General features: G+C 42.5%; 1 protein-coding gene across 1 annotated transcript in view; it reads left to right on the top strand.

Moving 5' to 3' along the window:
• Positions 1-24886, top strand: part of WNK1 (WNK lysine deficient protein kinase 1) — a 118294-nt gene that overhangs the window by 71116 nt on the left and 22292 nt on the right. The window contains 12 exon segments of the mRNA XM_083401607.1: positions 1248-2456; positions 5798-5875; positions 7744-7887; positions 8926-9399; positions 10689-10964; positions 11626-11726; positions 12771-12933; positions 14173-14289; positions 15213-15359; positions 15674-15731; positions 15893-16030; positions 17115-18517. Of these exon segments, the coding sequence (XP_083257733.1) occupies positions 1248-2456; positions 5798-5875; positions 7744-7887; positions 8926-9399; positions 10689-10964; positions 11626-11726; positions 12771-12933; positions 14173-14289; positions 15213-15359; positions 15674-15731; positions 15893-16030; positions 17115-18517 (4308 nt within the window).

A 24886-nucleotide genomic window follows, 5' to 3' on the forward strand; every position in this document is an offset into this window, starting at 1 on the left:
CCTAAGAGTTAATGTGCCTCAAGTTTCAGGGAAAAGCTGAAGTGCAGAATGCAGTTTAAATGAAATCTGCAAATTATATGGATTAGTTCTGATCTGATTTATACACTTCGATTTTTGGGCTACAGTTAATAATTCTTCAAATCATATGTATATGTAGCTGGCTAGAACCCTGCCAGTGCCATTGAAAACCGTCATGGGGCATCTGTGAATGTTTGCTGCCATTTAAGAGAGGGGGAAAGTTTCCAGCGCTGACCATTATGGAGAAAGGGTTCTGGTGAGCAGGCAGTATAAATCAAAGACTCAAATTGCTAGAAGCCTAGTTCTTCTGTTCTGCTCTTAATTTTTGTCCTGTGCTGCTTCCTTGTATTCTACATTTCTCCGTTCCTTGTTCTTACTTCCAGAACTGATGCCAAAACTAATGTGACGGTCACTGCTTCCACTTGGGGATAATTGATTTCCTATTAATTTATTCTTGCTTTGATTGAAGTGATAAGTCATTAGAGCAGGAGAGGAAGATAGAATCACTTTCTACAGAACAGAAAAACACATTGCCTTCTATTCACAGAGGGTGTAGGACTAATCCTCACTCTGTACTGTTAATTGTGTCATATAAGAGTTTGCTCCTGCTTTTCCAGAATATAAATCAAAACTTTGGTGCAGTGGGAGAGAGAGAGAGAAATTGTTAGTGGCATATAAAGGTGAAGTGGCATATAAGCTTTATACAGGTGTGTTATAATTGATCCCATTGATATTTTTTACAATTTTTTGTGCATGAATTAGGAGATTACAAATCTCCTTGGTGATGCACTAAAATGTTCAACACTTAATTGATGGTACACATTTGAAAGGACAGTAGGTTTCTGAAGAAGTTAAATTTCTTGTCCCCCCCCCCCCCCCGATTCACAGCAGAATCTTTTCCTTGAAAGGCAACTAATTTTGATAGGAAATAAAGAATGTGTTGAGAAATAACCATTTTCATTAAGGAAAGTTGTCCAAAGTTTTTTATATTGACAGAAGGAGATGGGTGGAAAAGCAGCTTCTAACAAAAGCAAATACTCATATAGACACTGATATCTGCCAAGGATGTATTTAATGGATATGTATAACCCTTCAAAGCATTTTACGTGTTGACCATGAACTAGGCGTAGCCATTCTATAAGGTTACTAAAGAGAGCTGCCTATTGAGCTGAACATGCTAATATGCTTCTATAACGTGTGAATTACTTGTCTTGTTCATGTCAATACAGCCTCAATCCATGGTGCATCCGTGTGGGGGAACCCCAACGTTCCCAGATTCCCAAGTATTTTTTCCAACCGTTCATGAACGGCCAGTGTCTTTCTCGCCACCACCCATCTGCCCTTCACGGGTGGCCATTTCTCAGCGACGCAAGAGCACTTCCATCCTTGAAGCCCAAACCTGCCACTTCCAGCCCTTGCTCAAGACTGGTCAGAGTTTTGTTCTCCCTGTTGGTAGTCCAGCAACTTGGACACCAGAGGGACTGGTGACAATGAGCAGTACAGCTGGGGAGCATATGCAGGCTAACCCTGGTTTTGACTCGGCTCAAGGGTTGAGTGATTACAGATCTGGACAAGCGCCTTCAAAGGATGCTACAAGCATGTTGACTCAAGAAGCAATGTATTTAGTGGGCATGCATTACCAATCCCAGTTGCCAGAACACTATGATACAGTGCCCCAGAATCCCCAGGGGACTGAGCAACACTTACAGCAGGCTCCTGAACAGAGAAATTTGCAAGGCGGCCCCCCGCAGAGTTCTACTTTTGAATATCAAACTGGGCAGCCATTTCTGGCAAGACAGATTCAGAACTTGAGACTGGATTCTGGAATGAATCCACCATCACCATTGTCTAGTATGTCAGCACCACTGAGTGCAGATGCCACACAAATGAATTTTCACCCAGTATTTGTTCCACATTCTGCACCTGCCATACTCACTCACAGTGGGGACGGTCGAGCAAGTTGTGTGTTTGAGTTCCATGTTCAAGCACCCAGCGCAACTGCAGGAGACGGTGCTGTCCTCTCACAGCGCGTTTATAGAAATCGCCGAGGCTCCACAGATTTTAACCAGGAGGAGTCCCCTCAGACAACCGTACAGCCTGGTCGTCTTCAGCCTGTAACGGAAGAGCAGTGCAGCTACCTAGGTTCCGAGTTCATGGTGCCTAGAGGCAGTTCTGTCTTACAGAGCTGGCCAGAAGGTAGCCCAGGATACTCCAGTGATTCATCACAGTTGACTTCCTCAGACACTGGTGACTTTCTTTCTCCTCCTCCCACTGGGGTATCTGCATCGTATGGTTCAGGCTTGCCTCTGCCTGCTGCCCAGCTGACTCAGAAGGCATTTCAGGATTCACAGATCATCTTCCACTTCCCACAGGGAACTTCATCTCAACAGGCTTTCTCGGCACTGGCTTCGTCAGGACCATCTACACTCTATCCTCAGGTTACAGGAACAAATGTTTCCAAATTACTTGGTTTTTCGTAACCCCCCCCCCCCAACTTCATAGTGCAAAACTCCTTGTATTCCTTATCCTGTTTCGACCTTTCCTTAATCTCCTCACATCCCTGCAAATTACTGCAGTATTTGAGATTAGAACAGTATTGTGTGGTTGTTGAAGCTTCTGTGGTCCTAGCTTACTAGGAGCAGCCCTCATTGTGATCAGTTTATGTCGTATGTATTGATGGTTGTCAAAACCTTGTCGTGTGAGCCTGTTTAATGTGGTAACAAGTGCTGGTCATTTAACAATGTTGAAAAAAATTCTTTTTTACTTATCTGATGCTCACTTGGATGCTCAGGTAAGAGAAATACAGAGACTGTTTCACAGCCTGAAGATGTACTAGTCTGGATGAAGTAATAACTGTTCTTTAAGCACAAACCAAAGCAGTACCACTCTATATTCATACTGTGCCGAGTAGTGCCCTCCTTTCTTAACACATGCACTTTCTTGGTCTTATTGTAGGTTAGAGACACTGTGTTGTACAGAATGATTAGAGTTGGAGGTTATTCTGTCTTATTGTTGCAGAGGTCAACAAGTGGCAATCTCTAGGTCAAACCACCCTCCTGCGTGATATGTTTTTTCTAACTGCCAACCATAGAGGGGTATTCATAAGCAGTAATAGCAGGAAGGTGTGGGAGTTTGGCTTATTCTGTCCTCACCATAAATAGGTAAGGGGACTGTCCAGCAAAATTATTGGCTGACCAGTTGGTGTGGTCTATGAAATAGATTTTGTGAGTCTTCAAAGCATTGCAAAAATGCTTTGTAGGACAGAGACAATGATAGTGTGCTCCAAGGAAGACTTTATTACTCTATTTACAACTCCCTGGGAAAACTTTGTGTAACATTGAAGAAGGACTATTCTGCAGTCATAAAGCTGCAATAGCCTGGTTCATACACTATGCTAAGCCTGGCTTGTTTAGCCAAAGCGTGGTTTGCTTGAATATCCAAACACTCCAGATCAGACCTCAAGGTGAAGCTATAGTGGTGGTTGACTTACAAACGATGGCTTGTTTTCTTCTAGAGTTTGACATATCTAAATCCATCAGTCTTGCTTAACCATGATTTGTATTATCCCACCACCACAGGCACTTGCCAAACTTCAATTGCATAAGGGAAAAGCAGTTGGAAAACAAACCAAGCTTTGGAGAAACAAGTTGTGACACCCCCCCCCTTAGTTTTCAAGGTGACTTGTGGTTTCTTGAGCAAACTATCATTAGAACAGACCATAGCTTAGCACTGTGTTCGTGAGCACAGCCATTGTGACATGCTTCTATATAAACAAGATGCTAAACTATCTTTAGAAAGCAAACAGCATGAAAAGCTTTTACAAAATTAATCATCAGAGAAATGCCCAGAAAACAAAATATGTAGGGCAGGATTCCTCAAGCTTGGCCCTCCAGATGTTTTGAGACTACAGTTCCCATCATCCCTGACCACTGGTCCTGCTAGCTAGGGATCATGGGAGTTGTAAGCCAAAAACATCTGGAGGGCCGAGGTTGAGAAAGCCTGATGTAGGGTATACATAGTTTTTGTAAGGCAACTCACAAAGGATAGTGAATATTGATAAGAGTTTTTAACTGTACAAGTGTGCTTCGAAGCATTTTAACTCTTAAAAATTACATTGAGAGTCTCTGTCTTTCAACTTTGATTTGATTTTGCTGACAGTCTAATTGTTTTCACTGGCATAAACTAGTTACCACCATTGAGAGGCTATGGTTTGCAGCACCCATGGTAGTAGCTCAGTTGAATTCTATGGGTTTCATGAGCATCAATCAGTAGGGTTGGTTGACATCCTTTAAATGTTTGGGTAACATTTATAAGAGAAATCAATTTTCTTAGAGCAATTTCACATCAGTCTTGAGATGCAGATCTTGTGGAAGTCTCTGGTTCAAATCTTGCCTCACTTGTAAACTGTTGCCTTCAGCCCTCAATTGTCAATATGAGGACAATAAGCTGACCTTCTTTACAGGTTTCATGAGATAATGTATGTCCAGTGTTTTAGTAAAGCACCATGCAAGTATTTAGTGTGAAGACTTGGAAGTAAATGTTTCCCCCCCCCCCCCGAAAACAAAACCTCACTTTTTACTGATAGCAGCATTTCAGTAACAGTAGCGAAACTAGTGATGTGAAAGTTTTATTCCTTTACTCACTTTATATTGGTGACTTGTAACTTGTTGCTTTTTCTGGGTCCTGGTAGCCTTTTTTTGGAACAGTAGTCACATTTGGGGGGGGGGCGAACAGTTTTTATTAATGATACACTGGAATACTGTATTTATAAGTTCCTTTGTGGATTTCCTTGGAGAAATCAGCAGATGTTGAGAAATGTTTCTGTGGTGAAACTTGAACATAAACAGGCTAAATAGATTCCACAGAAGCACTTAATTCAGATCCAAACCTTATAAGATGAACCTTACAAGCTAATTGAATAGTATTTTCTCCCACCTCTCAAAATGACCCCACAGCTCTGTCCCATGTTTCCACCATACTGCCAGCGTATATAGAATATGCTTGTTTTATAACAATCTGACACCATACGTTCCTATAGGTTTGACTTGGCTAAATGAACTCCTCGACTACCTTTTTTCTTTCAAATTCTTTGTGTAATTGTTCAAATATTGTATACCTTATTCAACCTTGTCACTGCAACATTACAAGCTTTAGCTCTGATTTTTCCACTTTGTACATACCATTTTTCCATTATATACTGAGATAAAGCCCAGAATGTGGTATACATTTCAGTATGCTGCAAATGTCTTTTTCAAAAATGATCATTGCCATTCCAGTTTGGGTTGTTGGCTTTTCTTTTCTTTACATCCATTCATGATTATTGTGCCTTGCTTACTTATTAAAATGGGAAGTTATTAGCTGGAAATCAAAATTCCAGGACAAGTCTTAGTTATGATGCTTATTAAGATGAATTAATATTGGCCTAGATTACATATTGCTTGTAAATGCAGATATTTAAAGGAGCTAAAACAAACTACAGCTCATTGTTTCCTCTTGTGCTAGCGTAGCCTGATGCAGATCTTTGACAAACTGCATGAGGATGAGATTTGCATTGTAGAAATGCATCATGCAGAACTTAGACTTGCAACTTGTATTAGATGCTACAAAAATAATGCATTGTAAAACAGTGCATTGCCATGACAGTACTTTGTTTGAAGCGTCCATATTGAATGCTGTTCTAATTCATTGGGGATGTTTAACTACAGGCCAGTGTTGTTCAGGTGCTTATTTTCAGTATAGAAGTTGGCAAAGAATCTGATTCTCTGTCTTTTTCCTTTAGGCGCAGATGAAAGGGCAGCCAACTTCAAATGCTTCATCAGTTGGCACATCATCCCAGCTAATGCAGCCAAGTCAACAGGTAATGATGAGCAACTGTTCTTCATATATTTCTGTAGGTTGAGGATATTCAGTGCAGTTCTTTTTTTATAGTGCTTTCAGTGTTTATCCCCAAGTTTGACTCGGTAGTAGGTTGGACTACTCCATGGCTCTCCAGTTGATGCTGGACTCCAGCTCCCATCACCATGAGCAAATGCAGGCAATGGTCAGAGAAGATGGGAGTTGTAGTTCAACAACATCTAGAGGACAAGAAGTCAGCTACCTTGTTTCTAGGTAGGAAAGGTGGGTCATGGTTAAGTTAACATATACTAAGTGAATTTTGTACATTTTCTTCTGATTTCTTTGAGGATTTGCTGTGGAATTTGTTTAAGATTTGTATTTTTAAAATTTTACTTTTCTGCTTACAAGTTATAGGTGATCATCATTCCTTTGACTTAGCTTGATTTATTCTGTATGTTTTCCCCAGAAATGTGCCCAAAATAATATTTGGTAAAGGTTTGTTAATGTGTTGAAAATAATTAACTGTAGAAATCAGTCCCATTTTACAGTTAGCTTTCATCTTGCATGAGACAATTTCATGTGGTGTTCCTATGTAACTTTTCTCAAAAAGCTTTGCTCTGCATGCTAACTTTTCTAGTATTAGTATTTGGCAAAGTATAGATAGAATGTTCATGGTTCCAGTGAACTATGATTTCAAAGAGTAAAAACAAGCAATGAACTTGAGCAGTATCTCCTCTAAGCTCTGAGGGCCTTCTAGCTGCTCCCTCATTGCGAGAAGTGAGTTCTTCTTGGTAGTGGCACCCATCCTGTGGAACATCCTCCCATCATATGTCAAAGGGATAAATAATTATACGACCTTTCATAGACACATGAAGGCAGCCCTGTATCAGGAAGCTTTTATTGTGTGGTGTTCCATATTCTGTTGGAAGCCACCCAGAGTCCAGAGTAGCTGGGGCAACCCAGTTAGATGGGCAGGGTACATTATTATTATTATTATTATTATTATTATTATTATTATTATTAGTTCTTCCTATGTCTGGCTTCAGAACACACTGTTTACTGTGTTATTTGAACTGGGAAATGGTGTTTCAAGATCTCCCTATGAACTTAGATTGCAAGACATGTTTGGTTTGGGTTTCCAGAAGGCCTTAAATCACAGTTTTCTTGTTTGAGCTTCCTATTTTTTTAAGCCAAGTTCCAATGAAAGGCTGAACTTCACTTTTGTCTGAGTGCTAGTTGTTGATTCCCTTCCCACCATGCACATGCTTGTATAGTGTCACCTCCCCACCCCCCGACCTTTAAGTAAAGGTAAAGGTAAAGGGACCCCTGACCATTAGGTTCAGTCATGGCCACCTCTGGGGTTGCGGCGCTCATCTCGCTTTATTGGCCGAGGCAGCCGGCGTAAGCTTCCAGGTCATGGGCCCAGCATGACTAAGCTTCTTCTGGTGAACCAGAGCAGTGCACGGAAACGCTGTTTGCCTTCCCGCTGGAGCGGTACCTATTTATCTACTTGCACTTGATGTGCTTTCGAACTGCTAGGTTGGCAGGAGCAGGGACCAAGCAACGGGAGTTCACCCCGTTGCGGGATTCGAACCGCCGACCTTCTGATTAGCAAGTCCTAGGCTCTGTGGTTTAACCCACAGCACCACCCACGTCCCTTGACCTTTAAGTAGGCTGTGCTTATTTTCAGTTGTTTCTCCGGAAGTTTGTGCTAACTCTACTTCAGTACTGTTGAACATCTGAAAACAAAATATTATCATTAGAATACACACATACACAGCAGGAATTCAGATGTACCCAAGACAAGATCAACTGCTGCAAAATATTTCCAGATAAAAGGTGTTTTTGTCCAGTGTAAATAATCTGCTGTTGTTTTTTCTTCTACGACAGAGCACCCAGCCTTCAGCCTCTTCACAACAGACTGGGCAATACCAAGTTCAGCAGCCTTCAGTTTCCAGTGGAGCTGCTCCATCGCAGCCAGTTACACAGCAAGCACAAATAATGTCTGTGCCTCAGGTAGCAGCTGGGACACAGGTAAACTAAAATTTGCTGGCTCCTGGAGGGCTTCTGTCTGGACTACCTGAATTATTTGCAGCTAAGCCCCCTTCATTTATGTGACAAAACAGGATATATATAAATATATATATCTAGTTGGAAATGCGTTGTCTGGAAGAGTACGATGAAAGTATTAGGATAAGGAAAACAAGTGTATTAAATGGGAAGACTTAACCCATCAACTTTTGTCATGGTCTAAAATGCAATGCCTGATTTTGAAAAAGTTAGAAAAACCTGTGTGTTGTTTGAGAGTGCATGTGTGTGTGCATAGTTTTTGGTGTTTTAAAATCAGTGTAGGGGGTCAGTGGCTCAGTATCCCGACACTGAGTGCTCTTCAAGATGAGTCTCCTTTTTTCTCCACATCTCCCTCCTTCACTCTTTGCCCTAGAGGCTTTTTGCTGACTCCAGATTGGTCCTGTAGATGTATATACTTTTGAATCCCAAAATACTAAAATTTTGTGGCAATTTTGCTTAAGTTTCCTGAAAAAATTCCTGTTGCATTTCTTGCTCTGCTTTTTGGCACTAACAAGAGTATCTCTATATGTTGGCTGAGTGGCTTTTATTCCCCCCTGACCTCATATGAGGGGTTATTAGAGGTGTGTTCTATATAAACTGATGCCATGCAATAATAATAATAATAATAATAATAATAATAATAATAATAATAATAATAATAATAATATATTACTACTACTACTAGCATTATTATTATTATTATTATTATTATTAATACCCCACCCATCTGGCTGGGTGTCTTGACCTTGTTTCTCCATCCTGAAATTCTCCTTCAATAACAAGGATAATTTCTCCAAAATGTTAAAGATATGCATCAAAAAAGGGCACCAAAAATTGCTAATTGGCAGTAACCCTCCCAGCCACTCTGTCAAATATATTCCTTCCCTGCTCCTGTTAAGTGTGGTGTAAACATTTCTCCCCTTTTCTTGGACTAATGCAATTAAAAGCCTGCTTCCTGCAACCTTTCTCCTTAAAGGTCTATCTTTTTCTTTACCTCCCCAGCTTCCTGTTTCCCAGCCAGTGCCGATCATCCAAGGTGAAACACAGTTACCTATGGCAGTGCCTTCCCTTCCTCAGCCTTCAGTTGCCCCTGTCATGCCCATTGGCTCTCATTTTCTCCCTATGGGCCCGCCCTTACAGACTCCCCTTCATCCACAGTTCTCAGTTTCTCAGATGCCCATAGCAACACCTCATGTGTCAGTGGCTCAGCCTGGTTTCCCAACTCTGCCCATCTCCATGGCATCTGGTGTTAGCCAGCCATTGCTCACTTTGGCTACATCTGCTGCAGCAGCTGCTATTCCTGTGGGTTCAACTGTTGTCCCTAGCCAGCTTCCAACTCTTCTGCAGCCCGTGGCGCAGCTGTCTGGCCAGGTTCTCCCACAGCTTCTACAGCCATCTGTTCAGCCCATGGGATTGCCAGCCACACTTGGACAAACTGCTGAAGTACCACTTCCACCTACAGATGCTGTGTACCAGGTATTGTGGCAGTCAAGAAAGAGTCCCTCTCTTCTGCTCCTCTGGTGCTTCAGAGTCCGCTAAGATGTCCTGAAAAGTTACTTGCAGTCTTCGGAAGGAGAGGCCAAATGGCTTTTCAGGATACAAGGGACAGTCCTGATTTCAAACCAAATTTTATTAGTAATTGTATTATGTTTTTGCATTGGTAGTTTTACTGAGGAATGAATCGTAGAATTATAGAATTGGAAGGCACCCTGAGGCTCATCTAGTCCAACCCCCTGCAATGCAGGAATATGCAGGTGTCTCATATGGGGTTGAACCTGCAACCTTGGTATTATCAATACCACACTCTAACCAGCTGAGCTGGAATAGTAATGTTGACTGACATGTAAATGACTGTCAGATCACTGAAGGGCCACAGTTTCCCCACTCAAATACCAGTGCAGGGTGAGGAGCCTGCAGCTCTCCTGAAGTTGTTGGACTGCATCAGCCCCAGCCAGCAGGGCCAATGAGATACGGGAGTTGCAGTCAAGCAACATTTGGAAGCTACAGGTTCTCCATTCCGCTACTACCTTATGTTTGCGTGTGATGAGGACATCTAGCAAATCAGGAGTTTCATCTCAGTTAATAGATTCAAGCTATGAGATTGCCAGGCTGCAGTGATAATTTGCTGGAGTGCTGGCCAGGCAATTTTGACTGTCAGCTGGAGCACAGCATAAAAAGCTTAACAAGACTTAAATTGTGAAAGATACGGAAGCACCATGATATACACATGGCAAGCAAACAGATTTCCCATGCTCCAATTTTAGGGAAACATGTTGAACTTGTCTTCAGTAGACAGCACAACAAAAATAAATAACAAGTGAAACCTCTCTTTTTGTCTCTGGAAAGAGACTGGCAAGCAGGCATTAGAAGAGGTGGAGCCCTGTTGCTCTGACTTGACTGGGGCCCAGTCATCTGACAGCTTCTTTGCAGACGTGGTAACTTGATGGAGCATTTGTAATTAAAAGGACGGGGAGGACCTTTTTAGTACACAGGTTGCTTTAAGGTCCCTTTAGTTGTGTGGTGCACTGCTGTTCCAGAGTGCATGATGGCTTGGGATTTAAGATTGACCCCAAGGCAGTAGGCTTTGTTCCTTTTTAAAATAAGGTACCCTGGAAGTTTTGCAACAAATCTAAGGAGTTCGTGGCAGGAGGGAGTTAAAAATCCTATGCAGCTTGCCTTGCTTTCCCCCCCTTCCTATCTGTTTCATACTGTTTTCCCCTGAATTCCCCTAAATTACAATAACTTGGCTTCCTCGTTTATCGCAGGGCTTCCCACCTCGGCTACCAGCACAATATACTGGAGACTCAAACATTGCTTCTTCTGTGGCCTCTGCTTGCCTCCCTTCTGCAGTACTATCCCCTCCCTTACCCACAGATGTACTGGCTCAGCCAGGCTATCTTGCTGCAATGGTACAGCCTTATGTGGAGCAGAATGTTTTAGTTTCTTTGGGCAGTCTAGGCGGACAGGTTCAAGTGCCACAGCCTGCTTCCTGTTTAGCACAGCAGGTCTCATCTTCAGCTTCCCAGCAGACAGCATTAGAGGTAAATGGACTGTGCATGTTGCTGTGTGTGTGCATTCTAAAAACTGAGTTTCAGGGCATGAATTTTGAATTCACTTCCATTTGGGGTAGCAAGCTGAAAAATCCTATGCTAATCGTCAAAATGAATTTCTCTTACAGCAGAATGTGATGCCAATGTGGAGACCTTGTTGCCCCTGGCTATGCTGTTGGGAAGTGAGTGGGCCTCCCAAGATGCAAAACACTTGCTAGCACTTCTCTTCTGGCTAGTAATGCCAATCGTTGTATTGAAGACATGCTATACTCAATAGTCACTGGAAAAAAATCTCTCCTCAAACGTGTTCCCTGCAGCCTTGCTGTAGCTGGGGGAGATTTGAATGGACTTTGCACTCTGCATTGGCTTCTCTGTTGCACATTCTGCTAGTAAGATTTCTGGTTGCATGGCAAGCTGTAGTGCCACCATCATGTAGTGAATAAAATGGTTGACTTTCACCAGGCAACTTGTTTCAAATTTGCACGAAAACCTCATTTGGGGTTAAAAATTTGAAATGTTTAGATGCTTTAAGATGTTCTAGAGAGAACAGTGTGCTTTCCAGCTTCTAGTTACCTAGATGGATGGACTGTGATGGGGCTGGAAAAAGAGCTCTTTAACAAGATGCGTGAAGGGAATGTTTTATCTTTTGCAGAGTACTTCTGGAGTTACTCAAACAGCACCTGCAGAGACTCAACCACCAGTGCAGCAGCAGCAGCCTTCGCAATCAACCCCATTGGTTTCCTCAATAGATAGGTAAATAGTAAATTATTGCATTTCAACTTGGATATTTATCGTTACAGACATGGTGCTTCTGTTAATCTGTTTCTGATTTGGGCGGACTCTTCGCATGTGAACTCTTAACATCTGCCCTCAACATCTAAGCTGGGGCATTGATCTTGTTTGACTCCAGTTCCATCATCCCTGACAATCAGCCATGCTGGCTGAGGCTGATGAGACCTCTGGAGGGTCACGGGTTACCCATCTCTAATGGTAGCTGATTACTCCTTTCCTGAATTACAGCAGGGCTGCTCAGACACTAGTTGTACCAGGCTCATAATGTCCTAACTTAACTATACCTTACCTGTTGTAGCACCCTATTAAAAATGAGCTATGTCTTTCCTGTGAGTGACTCAAAAGGCAACTCTTAAAGTATGTAGCATAGTGATTCCCAAACTCCCCCCCCCCCACGGACCACTTGAAAATTGGTGAGGGTCTTGGTGAACTACTTAATTATTTTTATGCTTGTTATAGCAATTGTAATGTGCTGTGCTAGATGCTGTATGTTTTTTTAAATTGCATTTAATTGCTTTTTGTATTTCTTATCTATTGTATGTTATTGTAAGGCAACCCTCCATTTTTGCGAGGTTATGTTCTGAGTCTATGGAATTAAAACTAATATAAAATATAAGAAATAAAAGAAGCAATGAACATACAATTAATAATCAATACATTATGAATATTTAAGGCAATGAAAAGTACTGTTTCCCCTGTTCAACCACAAATCCACAAACATGCTGTGGATCACCTGAATGAAGACCACAGACTACTAGTGATCCACAAGCCACAGTTTGGAAATTCCTGATGAAATATACAAGAGAGGCATTTAATGACTAATAAAAAAACACATTTGAGCCTCATTTCACTGGTGCAGATTTAATCATTTTATCAGCATGTAGTGGTAGAATTTTCTAAAGAGCTGTTTACTTACATTGCTTGATTTGCTGAGAGTGATACTAGAAGGGGGGCGGGATTACAGGTAAAAAATGGCTGATTTTTTTCCTACTTGTTTTTCTGTAGTGCACATTCAGATGTTGCTTCAGGCTTAAGTGACTGCAATGAAAGTGTTCCAACATCTAGTGGTAGACATGAAGGGAGGACTACGAAACGGCATTATCGGAAGTCAGTGCGCAGCCGCTCTCGGCATGAGAAGACTACACGTCCCAAACTGAGAATTCTTAATGTGAGTTTCTTTTGGTGATACTGCACTGTATAGTGCTAAACTATGGTTTAGTGTTACATCTGAATCAGTCCACTGTGTTTTAACACATCTGTTTTAGTGCATAGTAGGGTGGTTCAGACATAACACTCAATCATAGTTTCAACTAACTTTGTTTATTAGAGTAGGCAAAAATCTTGGCCTTATGTGCTCTCCCCTCCCATTGTCCTGCATGCAATAGGAGGAGATTAGAAATGTTGCTTTTTAGTTAACAGCAAACTATGATTTGCTCAAACCAACATTATAAAGTATAGTTTGATCCAGGTTTGTAGGTAAGCTTTGGTTTGCTATTGAGTAGAATCTAAAGCTTCATATCTCACTTTGCATGCAGAGGCAGGGGAGGAGGGAGTGTATGAGCCAAGGCTTTGTCTCTGCCCCTCTTCATAACAACAAACCAAGGTTTCCTCATTATATCTGAATTCAGTCACTGTTCTAACCTCTTGACAAATTGTTCTCCTGTGCTGCTTTTTCTGTCCTAAATTCTAACATTGGGTTATACTATTGTGTGTCTGTGTGTTTGTTTGTTTTGCTTAAGCTGGCATATATTGAGTTGTGTAACTACCGTGTCCCCATCAAGCTTCCACCATATTTTAAGATTGTGTATGTAGGGGGGGGGGGAGAGAGAGAGAATGGCCTTATTCACACAGCGCTAAGCCTTGGTTCATTTAACAAACTACGAGCTGTCACATAGACAATCAAACCATTGCTTATTTTCCCCAAGTTCACCTCCTTCCAGCTGCTCTCATATCTTTCTAGCTTGGTGAGCTTCTGGGGTGGAGGGGCCAGACAAATCATGGTCAAGGAAGGTGGTTAGTTCACACATAACACAAAGCCATATTTAAAAGAAACCAAGGTTTGCAAGTCAGTAACAAATCATGGTTTGCTGGCACTAAATGCACCATAAGTATACTACTGGCCTGTGTTTAATAAACCATGGCTTCATGTTATGTGTGAATCAGACAATTCTGTTCCCTTGTAATATATGGAATTTCACTTTTATGGGAGAAGACTGAATTCAACCCCCCATGACCCTGAATGCCTTGTTCAGTCCCTTTATGGCTGTGGGAAAACCCCTGGTGGTTCTTGATAATTTCATCTGTGTATTTTCCTGCCTCTCTATATTGCTCCCAGCCCATCTACAGCTTATCATTCTCTTCCATTCTGTTTACTTCTCATCTTGAATAACAGAATTGTGTGTTCCAGGTTTCAAATAAAGGAGACCGTGTTGTGGAATGCCAGTTAGAAACGCACAATAGAAAAATGGTTACTTTCAAATTCGACTTGGACGGTGACAATCCAGAGGAAATAGCCTCTATCATGGTAAGCAGTTCAGATGGAAGCTTAATTCTGTGTTCAAATATTAGCTTCAGTACCAAATATTTAATTGCTACTGAATTTGCTTTCTCCAAGTGCTTGTTTTTAGCACAGTTTTCTTGTAATTTGTCTGCTAAGCTTTCCACACTTTGCTGGTTAACAAATGTCTGAAGTTGCTGCGTGTAGGCCAGTACTTGCTTAAATCAAACAGTTGAATCAACATGAATCAACTTCTTTCTCAGAACTATCATTTCTTCAAGCAAACAATTGTCCAGCTGTTCTGCACTCAAGGGCCATGATCCAGAAGCAGCAACTGGCTAGCCCAAAAGCAGAATGCATACAGTATTTTTATTTTGGGGGGAAATCATACCTCTAATATTTGTTTCCATAACAACTGTAATGTTTGGGAAATGATATACAAAGTATTTAGTCTGCCAAGTAACATCATGGAAGGCCCCCAGTAAACTCCATGATTACTGAGAATATAGCTGCTCATCCTCTGTTTAGATTGGTCATCCCCTCCCTCTTGTTATCACTGCAAAAGATGCGGTCACTATTTCAGAAGACAGAAAGCATCATATGTGGCGAGTGTCTCTGTGACAAAAGCTGGGCATGGTTGAGTTCGCTGTCTCACCAGTTTATTTTTTTATTTCATAAAATTTATACACTGCTTGATTGGAGAGAGAGAGAGAGAGAGAGAGAGAGGGAGGGAGGCCTCCAAGTGATTTACAAAAAGTGTTCAAACTAGTACTTGTAGATTGGAAGGCCAGTTTTCCTTTTTAGGATAGGAGAGAAAGTGCAGCATCTGTAACTGCCATAGTGCTGCATAGTTTTCCTTTTGGTGCTTCCGCCTGAACTGCTGCTGTTACTTGCTCAGATGAGTGGAAGGTGACATGTCTGTTCTTACCACAATTCCAAATTTTATGCAGGTGCAAAATGAATTCATCTTGGCAATGGAGAGGGATTCATTTGTAGAGCAGGTGCGTGACATCATAGAAAAGGCAGATGAAATGCTCAGCGAGGATGCAAGTGGGGAACCAGAAGGTGACCAGAGCATGGACAGTATGCATAACCAGGTAAGGGTTTATCTTACTGTCTGCACTCATGCCTTCTGCCACAAGGTCTATGCGTCTTTCTACTGTTCTTCCAACAAGCAGTCTTGGCAAAAGTTATCTATCAACTTGAGCTAAAGTCTTAATGATAAAGAAATTATGAAAGCCATGAAACAACTCCTCCTTGGCCGTGTAAGTGGAAGGGAGTACACAAGCCCCATAGGAGGTTTACCTAGAACTAAACCAGAATTTACCATTTCACCCAGACATGGCCATCAGTGTATTTAGTGGTCGAATGCTGGAATTATGCAGAAAAATAATCATTTCATTTGTTGCAGAAATTGGATGGAGACTTCAAACAGCCAGATCCTGTGTCTTCTATGCCACAAAGAATAGGTAAGGGCTATTGAATTCTCTTAACAATCTTCTATTGCTGGTTTGTATCCCAGGTGTAGTATAAGACAGTCACGGCATGATTTAGTACCATGTGGTAGATTGTACATAGCTCAGTAGGAAATTGCACAACTGTAATCCTACATTTTTCTCTGTTACTTTAGGTGTTCCTCCTAACTCATTGACGCAGGTTGTCCATTCTGCTGGAAGACGGTTTATTGTCAGCCCTGTACCTGAAAGTAGGTTACGAGAACAGAGATTTTTCACTTCTATCCCATCAGAAAGTGAGCTGCTTGATATAGGTGAGTTAATCACCGTTCCCAACACAGCCTGCTCTTACCACTAACAGAATGTGTGGATTTCAAGGAAACAGTTTTACAGGGCTTGTATCAATAATGAACTTATTATTTGTTTCTAAAGGCATGTCTGTCTCCATGTGTGCCTACCTGCGTGTTGGGTTCTTCTTCAGTGGCTCTTCTCAGTTTCTCCAGCCAAATGAGCTGCAACTAGTGGCTATGGGGGAGAGAATGTCCTTCCCTGGTGACCACTTTGGTGTCAGCACCAGGCAAATGCATTTTTAAAAAATCAAAAAATCCAGGTGGTTTCATTTGCTGTAGCTTTAATATGTTTTTATTTCATGTGACTCTTGTATTTTTTATGTTGGAATTTTGAATGGTTTTATTGTTTATTGTGAGCTGCATTGAGGACTTTAATGTAGGGTGGCTTGAAAATATTGTAAATCAAAGATGGGGAACCATTGGCCTTCCAGCTGTTGTTAGATACCAACTTCCATCAGCCCCAGCTAACAGAGCCAAGGATGGTGGGAGTTGTAGATCAGCTGCACCTGAAGGGCTGCAGTTTCCCCATCTTTGTGGTAAAAATATATAGGTAAAATGAAAGTAAACCTACCTTCTTTCTTTATTAGCATGGCATAAACTGTTGCCATCTATTTGAGTGTGCAGTACTGTGAAAGTTATACTGTTGGAAATAGAAAATTAGGATTCCTAGTCATAAATGGGTATCTAGCTGCCTCTTGCATCCATAAGCTATCCTGCATATATATGCTTGTTTCCAGTACTTTATAAGCCTCAGTGACTTGAATTTGTGGTAGTTCACCGTTGCTGAAACCTGTGGGAGCAGGGGAATCAGAAAAATAACTAATTGTGCCACAATGTTCCTCCTTCCCCCAAGTTTCCTTTAGGTAGAAAATGAAGACGCAGTCAGTGCAAAAATCTCTTGCTATAGAAAGTACTTATGGCCTTTGATATCTTTCAGAAATCGAAGTTAGGCCCATTGATTTCAGTGGGCCTACTCCGAGTAAAACTTCGTTAACTACCACCCAGTAAGTTTCTGCAGAGAAGCTGACTTTACCTCTCTTCCTTGCAGTTGCTGCTTCTCCATCTCATGGCCCTGGAATGAATCTCTCTCACTCCGCATCTTCACTCAGTCTGCAACAAGCTTTCTCTGAGCTCAAGCATGCTCAAACGACAGAAGGACCAAGCACAGCACCCCCAATTTTTAACCAGGCTGTGCCACCTTTTCCATGCCTAAGTTCAAGCATGAATGGGGGGCTGCCACCAACATCGGTGCCCGCTCCTTCTGCCTCAGTTCCTTCCACCACCGGTGTTTCTTTACCAGCAACTCAGTCAACAGAAAAAGTGACAGCAGGGCTTCCGTCGGGTGAAGAATTGCCAGGCTCCAGCTCTCCACCACCAGGGTTGCAGTCACAGTCAGTTAGCGGAGTGCCTTCCAGCGTCAGTGCACCTTCTTCTTTGTCCACAACTGCATCCCAGGTGGCTTCTGCTGTTGGGGAAATTGTTCCTAGTGTTAGCACCCCTGCTTCTTTAACATTGCCACAAGCTGGAACGACAAGGCCTAGCATTACAATATCGGGAGTTGTGGCACCAACTGCAACGTCTCAACAGGTTGGTGCTGGTAGTGCTGCCCCGGCCGTTTCTCAAACTTCGGTCCCTGTGTCTTCGGCACAGAGCGTGGTTTCGCAGTCTTCTCAGCTGAACACCAGCGGTTCTGTACCCAGCCTAGCTGAAATGGTGGTAGTTAGTGTGCTGCAGCCAAGGTCAAAAACTGAACAGTCACCGGAAAAAACACAGCAAGTCAGCGGAGGTGGACTGCCCGCGCCTATTACTGTACCTATATCTTCTGCAGTAGCATCAAGCATATCTAGCTCTATCTCGCAGCCACTACCCATCCCACCCACAGTTACCTCATCTAGCTTAGGTGCAGCAGCAGGTGCTGTCTCTACCCCAGTATTACCTGGCATTCTGCCATTGGCACAACCAGTAACGAATGTCCCTGCAGTCCAGCAGACTTTAATACATAGTCAGCCTCAACCAGCTCCATTAGCCAATCAACCTCATACTCACTGCCTGGAAGGGGATGTTGACAGTCAACCCAAAGCACCCGGCATAGATGACATAAAGACCTTGGAAGAAAAGCTCCGGTCCCTTTTCAGTGAGCATGGTGGTGTTGGAGCAGCTCACCCATCGGTATCCCTGGAGACATCACTGGTGGTGGAGACTACAGTTATGCCTGGCTTGCCAACCACTGCTGTTGCGCCCACAAAACCTGCGGCACCTGTTGCAAGTACCAGTATACCACCAGCCAGTTTGATTCTTGGTCCAACAGGCTTACCTATTGCGACTCCAGTAGCCACACCTGGGCAAGCAGGCACTCCAGTCACTTGTGTTACTACTACAACATGCAGTACGGCATCAGCAACAGCCAAATCAGGGACACCTCCTTCAAAGCCACCTCTTAGCAGGGCACAGGTAAGGAATTCTGTGTCCTTATGAATGCTTTTAAAAATATCCTAATCTAGGAGCCTTCTAAGACTGACCTGGAACATTTATCTATTCCTTCCTTGGTCAGTTCTGTGCATTTAGTGCTTTAATTCAGCTGTCCCCCACCCCCTCTGTTTGCAGACCTCTTAAGTATTGGTGCTTGCCATGACTTCTGTATGACCTCATTGTGTACAAAACAAGGAAGAAGTAATGTATCGCGTGTTGGTTAAAGCAGAGTTCCGTGCCCAGCGGAAGGATGAGGAGTACGTGCTGCATACTCTTGGTTGCTTTATTTACAGTTCAAAGCAGTTATATTACAGAAAGACATCTTGCCTCTGCCGGAGCAGAAAAGCATCCTCTCTCCTCGACAGCTTGGAGAGAAACAACACAGTGAAAAACAGGAAACCAGTGTACGTCACATCCAGTCTCCCTTTCCCGTGAGAAACTCCAACAGTACAGTACAGACTGTGGAATGTAAACACCTGTCTCGTGACAAGCCCTTTCGCTGCACAGTGAAGGAAAACAGAAACCAACATCCTCCCCCTTTCTGTGAACATCACTGGGTAGCGTGTTCGTACAATATCAGTACAAACCCAACTTCTGCACATAGGTACAGTGTTGATCCCTTGATACAATCTTGGATAATACATCAGCAGGAATTTTATTACCTGGCATATAGGACACCGTTACGAGTCCCTTCTGAATACATTCCCTAGCATGCTGCAATTTTAATTGCAAGTGCTTCGTGCTTTGCTTACAACCTTCAGACTTCAGCAAAGCCAAACATGCTTTGTTGTCCTGGTAAACCTGGATTGGACATTTGACAGGAATTTTCATATCTTTGCACAATTGTATCAACCATTCACAATCCTTAAGTGAATAAGACAGTGCATTCAGTTCAGCTTCACAAGTACTTAAGCTAACTGTTGTTTGCTTCTTGCATGACCAATCAAACAGACCCTGATTGTACATGTAGCAAACTCCAGACGTACTTTTCCTGTCTTCAGTGTCACTTCCAAAACTTGCATCTGCAAATATCTCAAGACCACCAGACTTCTGATTGTTAAATCTTAGTCTGTAATGCATAGTGCCTTTCAAATACCGCGCTATGCGTTTCAGAGCTTTCCAATCCTTGACACTAGGATTGTTGACTTGTCTGCTTAGCAAATTACAGCTAACAGCAATGTCTGGTCTTGAACATCTGGCAATGAAGTTTAGCTTGCCTAGCACACTTCTGTACAGTGTAGAGTCAGAAAATGCTTCTCCAGTGTCATCTACCTGATAACCTGTTGTCATCGGTGTGTCTACAGGGTTAGCATCCATCAGGTTTAGTTTGCTTAACACATCAGCAATTTTCCGTGACTGGTGTACTAGAATGTTACCATCTTGATCTCTTTCTATTTCCAGAGATAGGTAGTTGTTTACCTCACCAAGATCTTTCATGTCAAAGTGCTCTTTCAGTTGAGCTAGGGCGTTATTGTACATTGCGACATCTTTCCAAAAGAATAATAAATCATCAACATAAAACAAACAGTACAGTTTCTTTTGCCCCTCCTCTTTGACAAATACACATGGATCAGCTTTCCCTTGCTGAAAACCTAGAGAAAACAATACTTCAGTGAGTTTTGTGTGCCAACACCGTGCACTTTGTTTGAGACCATAAAGGGATTTCTTCAGAGCACAAACAAATCCCTGTTTTACCTGTACGCCATCAGGTGGAAGCATATAAAGTGATTCATCCAGAGATCCGTACAGAAAAGCTGTATTAATATCATGGTGACTAATGTGTAGATTTTCCTCTGCAGCTAGCTTGAGCATAAGCCTAATGCTTTCATACCTCACTGTGGGTGAGTAGGTCTCGTGATAGTCTTCACCTGGTACTTGTGCAAAACCTCTGGCTACCAATCTGGCTTTGTGTCTGACTATCTTGCCATTTTGATCAGTCTTCGCTTTGAAGACCCATTTGCTTCCAAGCAGTTTCATTCCTGGAACTACTGGAACTAGCTCCCATGTTTTGTTCCTTTCCAAGGAATCAAGCTCAGCCTTCATGGCATTTAACCATGGTTCAGCTTCCTTTGAATCCAAACCCTGGATTTCTTGGAAACTTGAAGGTTCAAATACCTTCTTGGAGCTTTTAACAGCTGTTACTGCTATCGTAGCAAATTCATCAGCAAATCTCTTTGGAGGTTTGCCTTTTGTGGCTCTCTGTGACCTACGAATTAGCCTTAAGTCTTCAACACTCTCCTCTTCCTTCTTAGGAGAAAAGCGACCTATTGTGAACAATGGTTCTTCCAATTCTTGATCAGAGCTTTCAGAGGGTCGCATAGAGGCTTTCGCACTCTTGAAATCCTCTGAATCACCCGATTCAGTTTCAGATTCAGACTCAGAACCTTCATCAGTGGGTGTGGGTTGTTGTGGTTGCTTCTGACTATCCTCAGTCTCATCACTGTCATCAGGATAACATTGGAAAATTCCCACATTCTCCCCCCACTTTGCATTGTATTCAACACTTCTCGTGAGCTTAATTGTCTTAGAGTCAGTCATCATTATTCTGTAAGACCCTTTCTGATAACCTAGAAAGATACCATGCAATCCACGCTTGTCTAACTTTGAATTTTGTGGTGAATGAACCCACATGTCAGAACCAAAAATTTTCATGTGTTTGATGTATGGCTTCTTGCCAAACATCTTCTCATAGGGGGTACAACCAATCGCTGAAGATAACCTGCGATTGTAACTGTAAACAAAACACGAGAGAGATTCGGCCCAATAACTCTCTGGAAGATTGGCATCATGCAGCAAGGTTTTTAACCCTTGAAGCAATGTCTGATTTGCCCGTTCCGCAAGTCCATTCTGCCATGGCGAGCGAGGACTAGACAAATCGTGTTGAATTCCTTTCTCAGTCAGAAAAGCTTCAAACTGCTGAGAAGTGAATTCTCCCCCGCGATCACTGAAAAGAGTCTTTATCTTCTTACCATGCACATTTTCCAACCAAGCACAGAATTCCTTGAACCTAGGAAAAGCCTCTGATTTCTGCTTGAGATTGTACACAAAAATATATCTAGAAAATGCGTCAATGAGAACCATGAAGTACCTATTTCCACCCAAAGAGGGCGCTAGTGGTCCAACCAAATCAGCATGAATAATCTGGTATGGTTCCGTAGCTTGCCTACTAGACACCTTACCTTTCGCAGCCATTTTCACCTTGTTTGCTGCGCATGCTTTGCACTTCATGTGGTACCTGCAGGGTCTAATAGTCATACCTTCAACCAAGGCAGGCATTTTAGATACTGCCTCAAAATGCAAATGACCAAATTTTCGATGAAAATCATGAATACATCCTGCATGCAAACTTTTGTTAGAACCTGCAATGCAACAAGTGTCATCCTGCACAACATCATCATAATACAAAACAAACAAACGATCAACATATTCAGCATGCATTTCATAGTCATTTTTCTTTGTGATGATGCACTTCTTGTTCTTGAAGGAAACGTCAATGTTCCGCTCATTCAGTTGTCCAACGCTGAGCAGATTATGTTTGGCGTCTGGCACGTAAAGGACATTCTGTATCGATAAGTCCAAACTGTGAAGAACAACAGTTCCGTAGCCTTTACTGGGAATAGTGTGGTCATCCGCCTGGTGAATCGCACCTTCCTGCGGTGTAAAAGACACAAAAAGTCTCTTATCGTTGCACATGTGGTGGGTCGCCGCCGAATCAACTACGAAGAAAGATCTAGACGTCTTCTGGACCTCTGCAACCTTTGGAGTGAAGCGTGAAACCATAGCCTTGTGCTGCGTTGTCCTAGACACCGGACCTTTGCCTTTGCCTCGGCCTTTTCCACGCGACGAGCTTTCGCTGCGCTGCTCTGTCTTGGCCCTGGGATATCTGCATTCCCTCTTCATATGGCCTAGACGTCCACACGAGTAGCATTTCACTGCCTTCAAAGCTTTGGCGCCATCTGGTGGTTCCACTGCACTATGGGATGACGTCTGTGAAGACTCCCCCTTGCCCATGCAGCTAGCACCCCGGCGATCTGCTTCATTTAACACCACGGCAGTAACAAAGCCCACTGTTAGCTGAGCTGTTGGCTGCACAGCAATCTGGGTTGCAACAGACTCCCAACCTGAACCCAAAGATTGTAGTATCATGAAAGAATACACAGCCTCTGGAAAGTTGAGTCCTCTCTGTTGCAGCTCATGTCTCAGATTTTGCATCTCCATCAGATGTAAACGCACATCTCCACTTTCAGCAAGAGCCATATTATGCAGCTTGTTAAAGTAAAACATAGTAGATCCAGCTTCTGTCCTTAAGTGAGCCTCTCTCAAAGAATCCCAAATTTCTCTGGCTGAGGTCTTATCACGCAATAGACAGAGCTCTTCTGGGGATACTATCAATGTAAGTGTTCCCCGTGCTTTGGAATCCTTAACTTTCCATGCATCTGTAACTGGAGCTGGGGGGGTTTCTGTAATGACCTCAAACAAACCCTCTTTCCGCAGAATTGCCTCTGCATACAAAACCCAGTCGGCATAATTTTTCTTGTTGAGCTTAGGAATCCCACAAGCATCCTGAAGGGCCATCATTACTCTGGCATTAGCCTTCAGCGTCATATATGCTGCTTTAAATCTTGCTGCGTCACTGCTGCACCTGCTTTATTCCAAAAGCGCACTTAAAAGTTACTTTCGATTTCCCCAGCATAGTAACTTGAGCCTGGGAGCCATTTTCCTATTCCCGGCAAAACGGCTTTAACAGTTCAAAGTCCAGCCATAAAGCCATTAACTAGAAGCTGGCAGGCTGTGCGGAGCAGTAGCAACATACCTCATCAATCATGTTTATGCGCAGAGCAGATTCCAATCCGATCTGTCCCTCTGCATTCCGATCCTTTGCCGGCACTCCGATTCGACTTCTGGAGCCCATAACCACGTGTTGGTTAAAGCAGAGTTCCGTGCCCAGCGGAAGGATGAGGAGTACGTGCTGCATACTCTTGGTTGCTTTATTTACAGTTCAAAGCAGTTATATTACAGAAAGACATCTTGCCTCTGCCGGAGCAGAAAAGCATCCTCTCTCCTCGACAGCTTGGAGAGAAACAACACAGTGAAAAACAGGAAACCAGTGTACGTCACATCCAGTCTCCCTTTCCCGTGAGAAACTCCAACAGTACAGTACAGACTGTGGAATGTAAACACCTGTCTCGTGACAAGCCCTTTCGCTGCACAGTGAAGGAAAACAGAAACCAACATCGCTAGCACCATGGGCTGTTTTCATTTCAGTTCACATTCTGGGTGGCCAATGGCCACGGCAACTTCTTCAAATGCAAGGCAAACGTCTGACCAACATTGAGACAATTGTTGCAGTTTGCTGCTGAGCATCAATTTATTAAGATGGAACAAGAAACATGCATGTGGAGCGTGCATGTACACACATTGTTAGCTGTTTTTGGGTGGGCATATGAGGCCTGTTTTGTGACATGTACATTCAGTAAATAGAGAATATGTTAAGTGCCAAAGTATGTAGGAGGTTTTGTAGTCTGATGGCACACTTGCCATGTTAACTGTAGTCCTATGATAAACATGGGTTGTGCCATCAATATAAATTCTGCAGGGGAAACTACAGTTGGAAAAGAGATGGCTAAAAGATTTGTGGTGTTCACAGAAATTTGTATCAGATTGTGTAGTCAATTGTTTCCTAAAACTGTCCAATCTCGAAGTAGATAGCACTGACTTTCAGTTCATTCATGTTTCCAGAAAGTACTGTACACAGTGATTATTCCAGACTGAAATTTGTACAGCTATGTATTTTTAAGAGGGAGTTGAGAGAGTGTTCAGAGATCCCACACCTTACCTTTTAAACTTTCATTTCTATTATTATATACGGAAGTTGCTGGAATGTTCTTTCTAACTTTGCTATGAGACTGATGTGCTTCATTCTACTGCCTTTTATCTAACAATTTTTTGGTAACTTAGCTGAGTTTTTCCTTGCATTTTGCATGTTCAACCATCTTTTAATAAAACACCCACTAGACTGCTAGTTTTTATGAATTCAACTAAACCCAAACATGCACCATCCGTCCATTTGTTAGCTCCTTTTTACACTTTTGGTTGATCAGCCTTGCAAATAATTACAATAACCGTAATCCACAAATACTTACTTTAGCTAGCCAGACCTTCTGAATGTACTTGTGCATCAAAGGATGGCTTGAGACATGCCTTATTGCAAACTACTTGCACGGGAAGAGAGGTTTTTTCTCTCAGTATAGCATGGTGTGTAAACAATAATACACATTCAGTAGTTTCTATCAAAATGGCTACAACAGATGCTTTGTTGTAGAATGGTAATAGGTTTCTAAGCATGAATGC

Source organism: Podarcis tiliguerta (assembly GCF_965153285.1).
Source record: "Podarcis tiliguerta genome assembly, chromosome: 10".
NCBI lineage: Eukaryota > Metazoa > Chordata > Lepidosauria > Squamata > Lacertidae > Podarcis > Podarcis tiliguerta.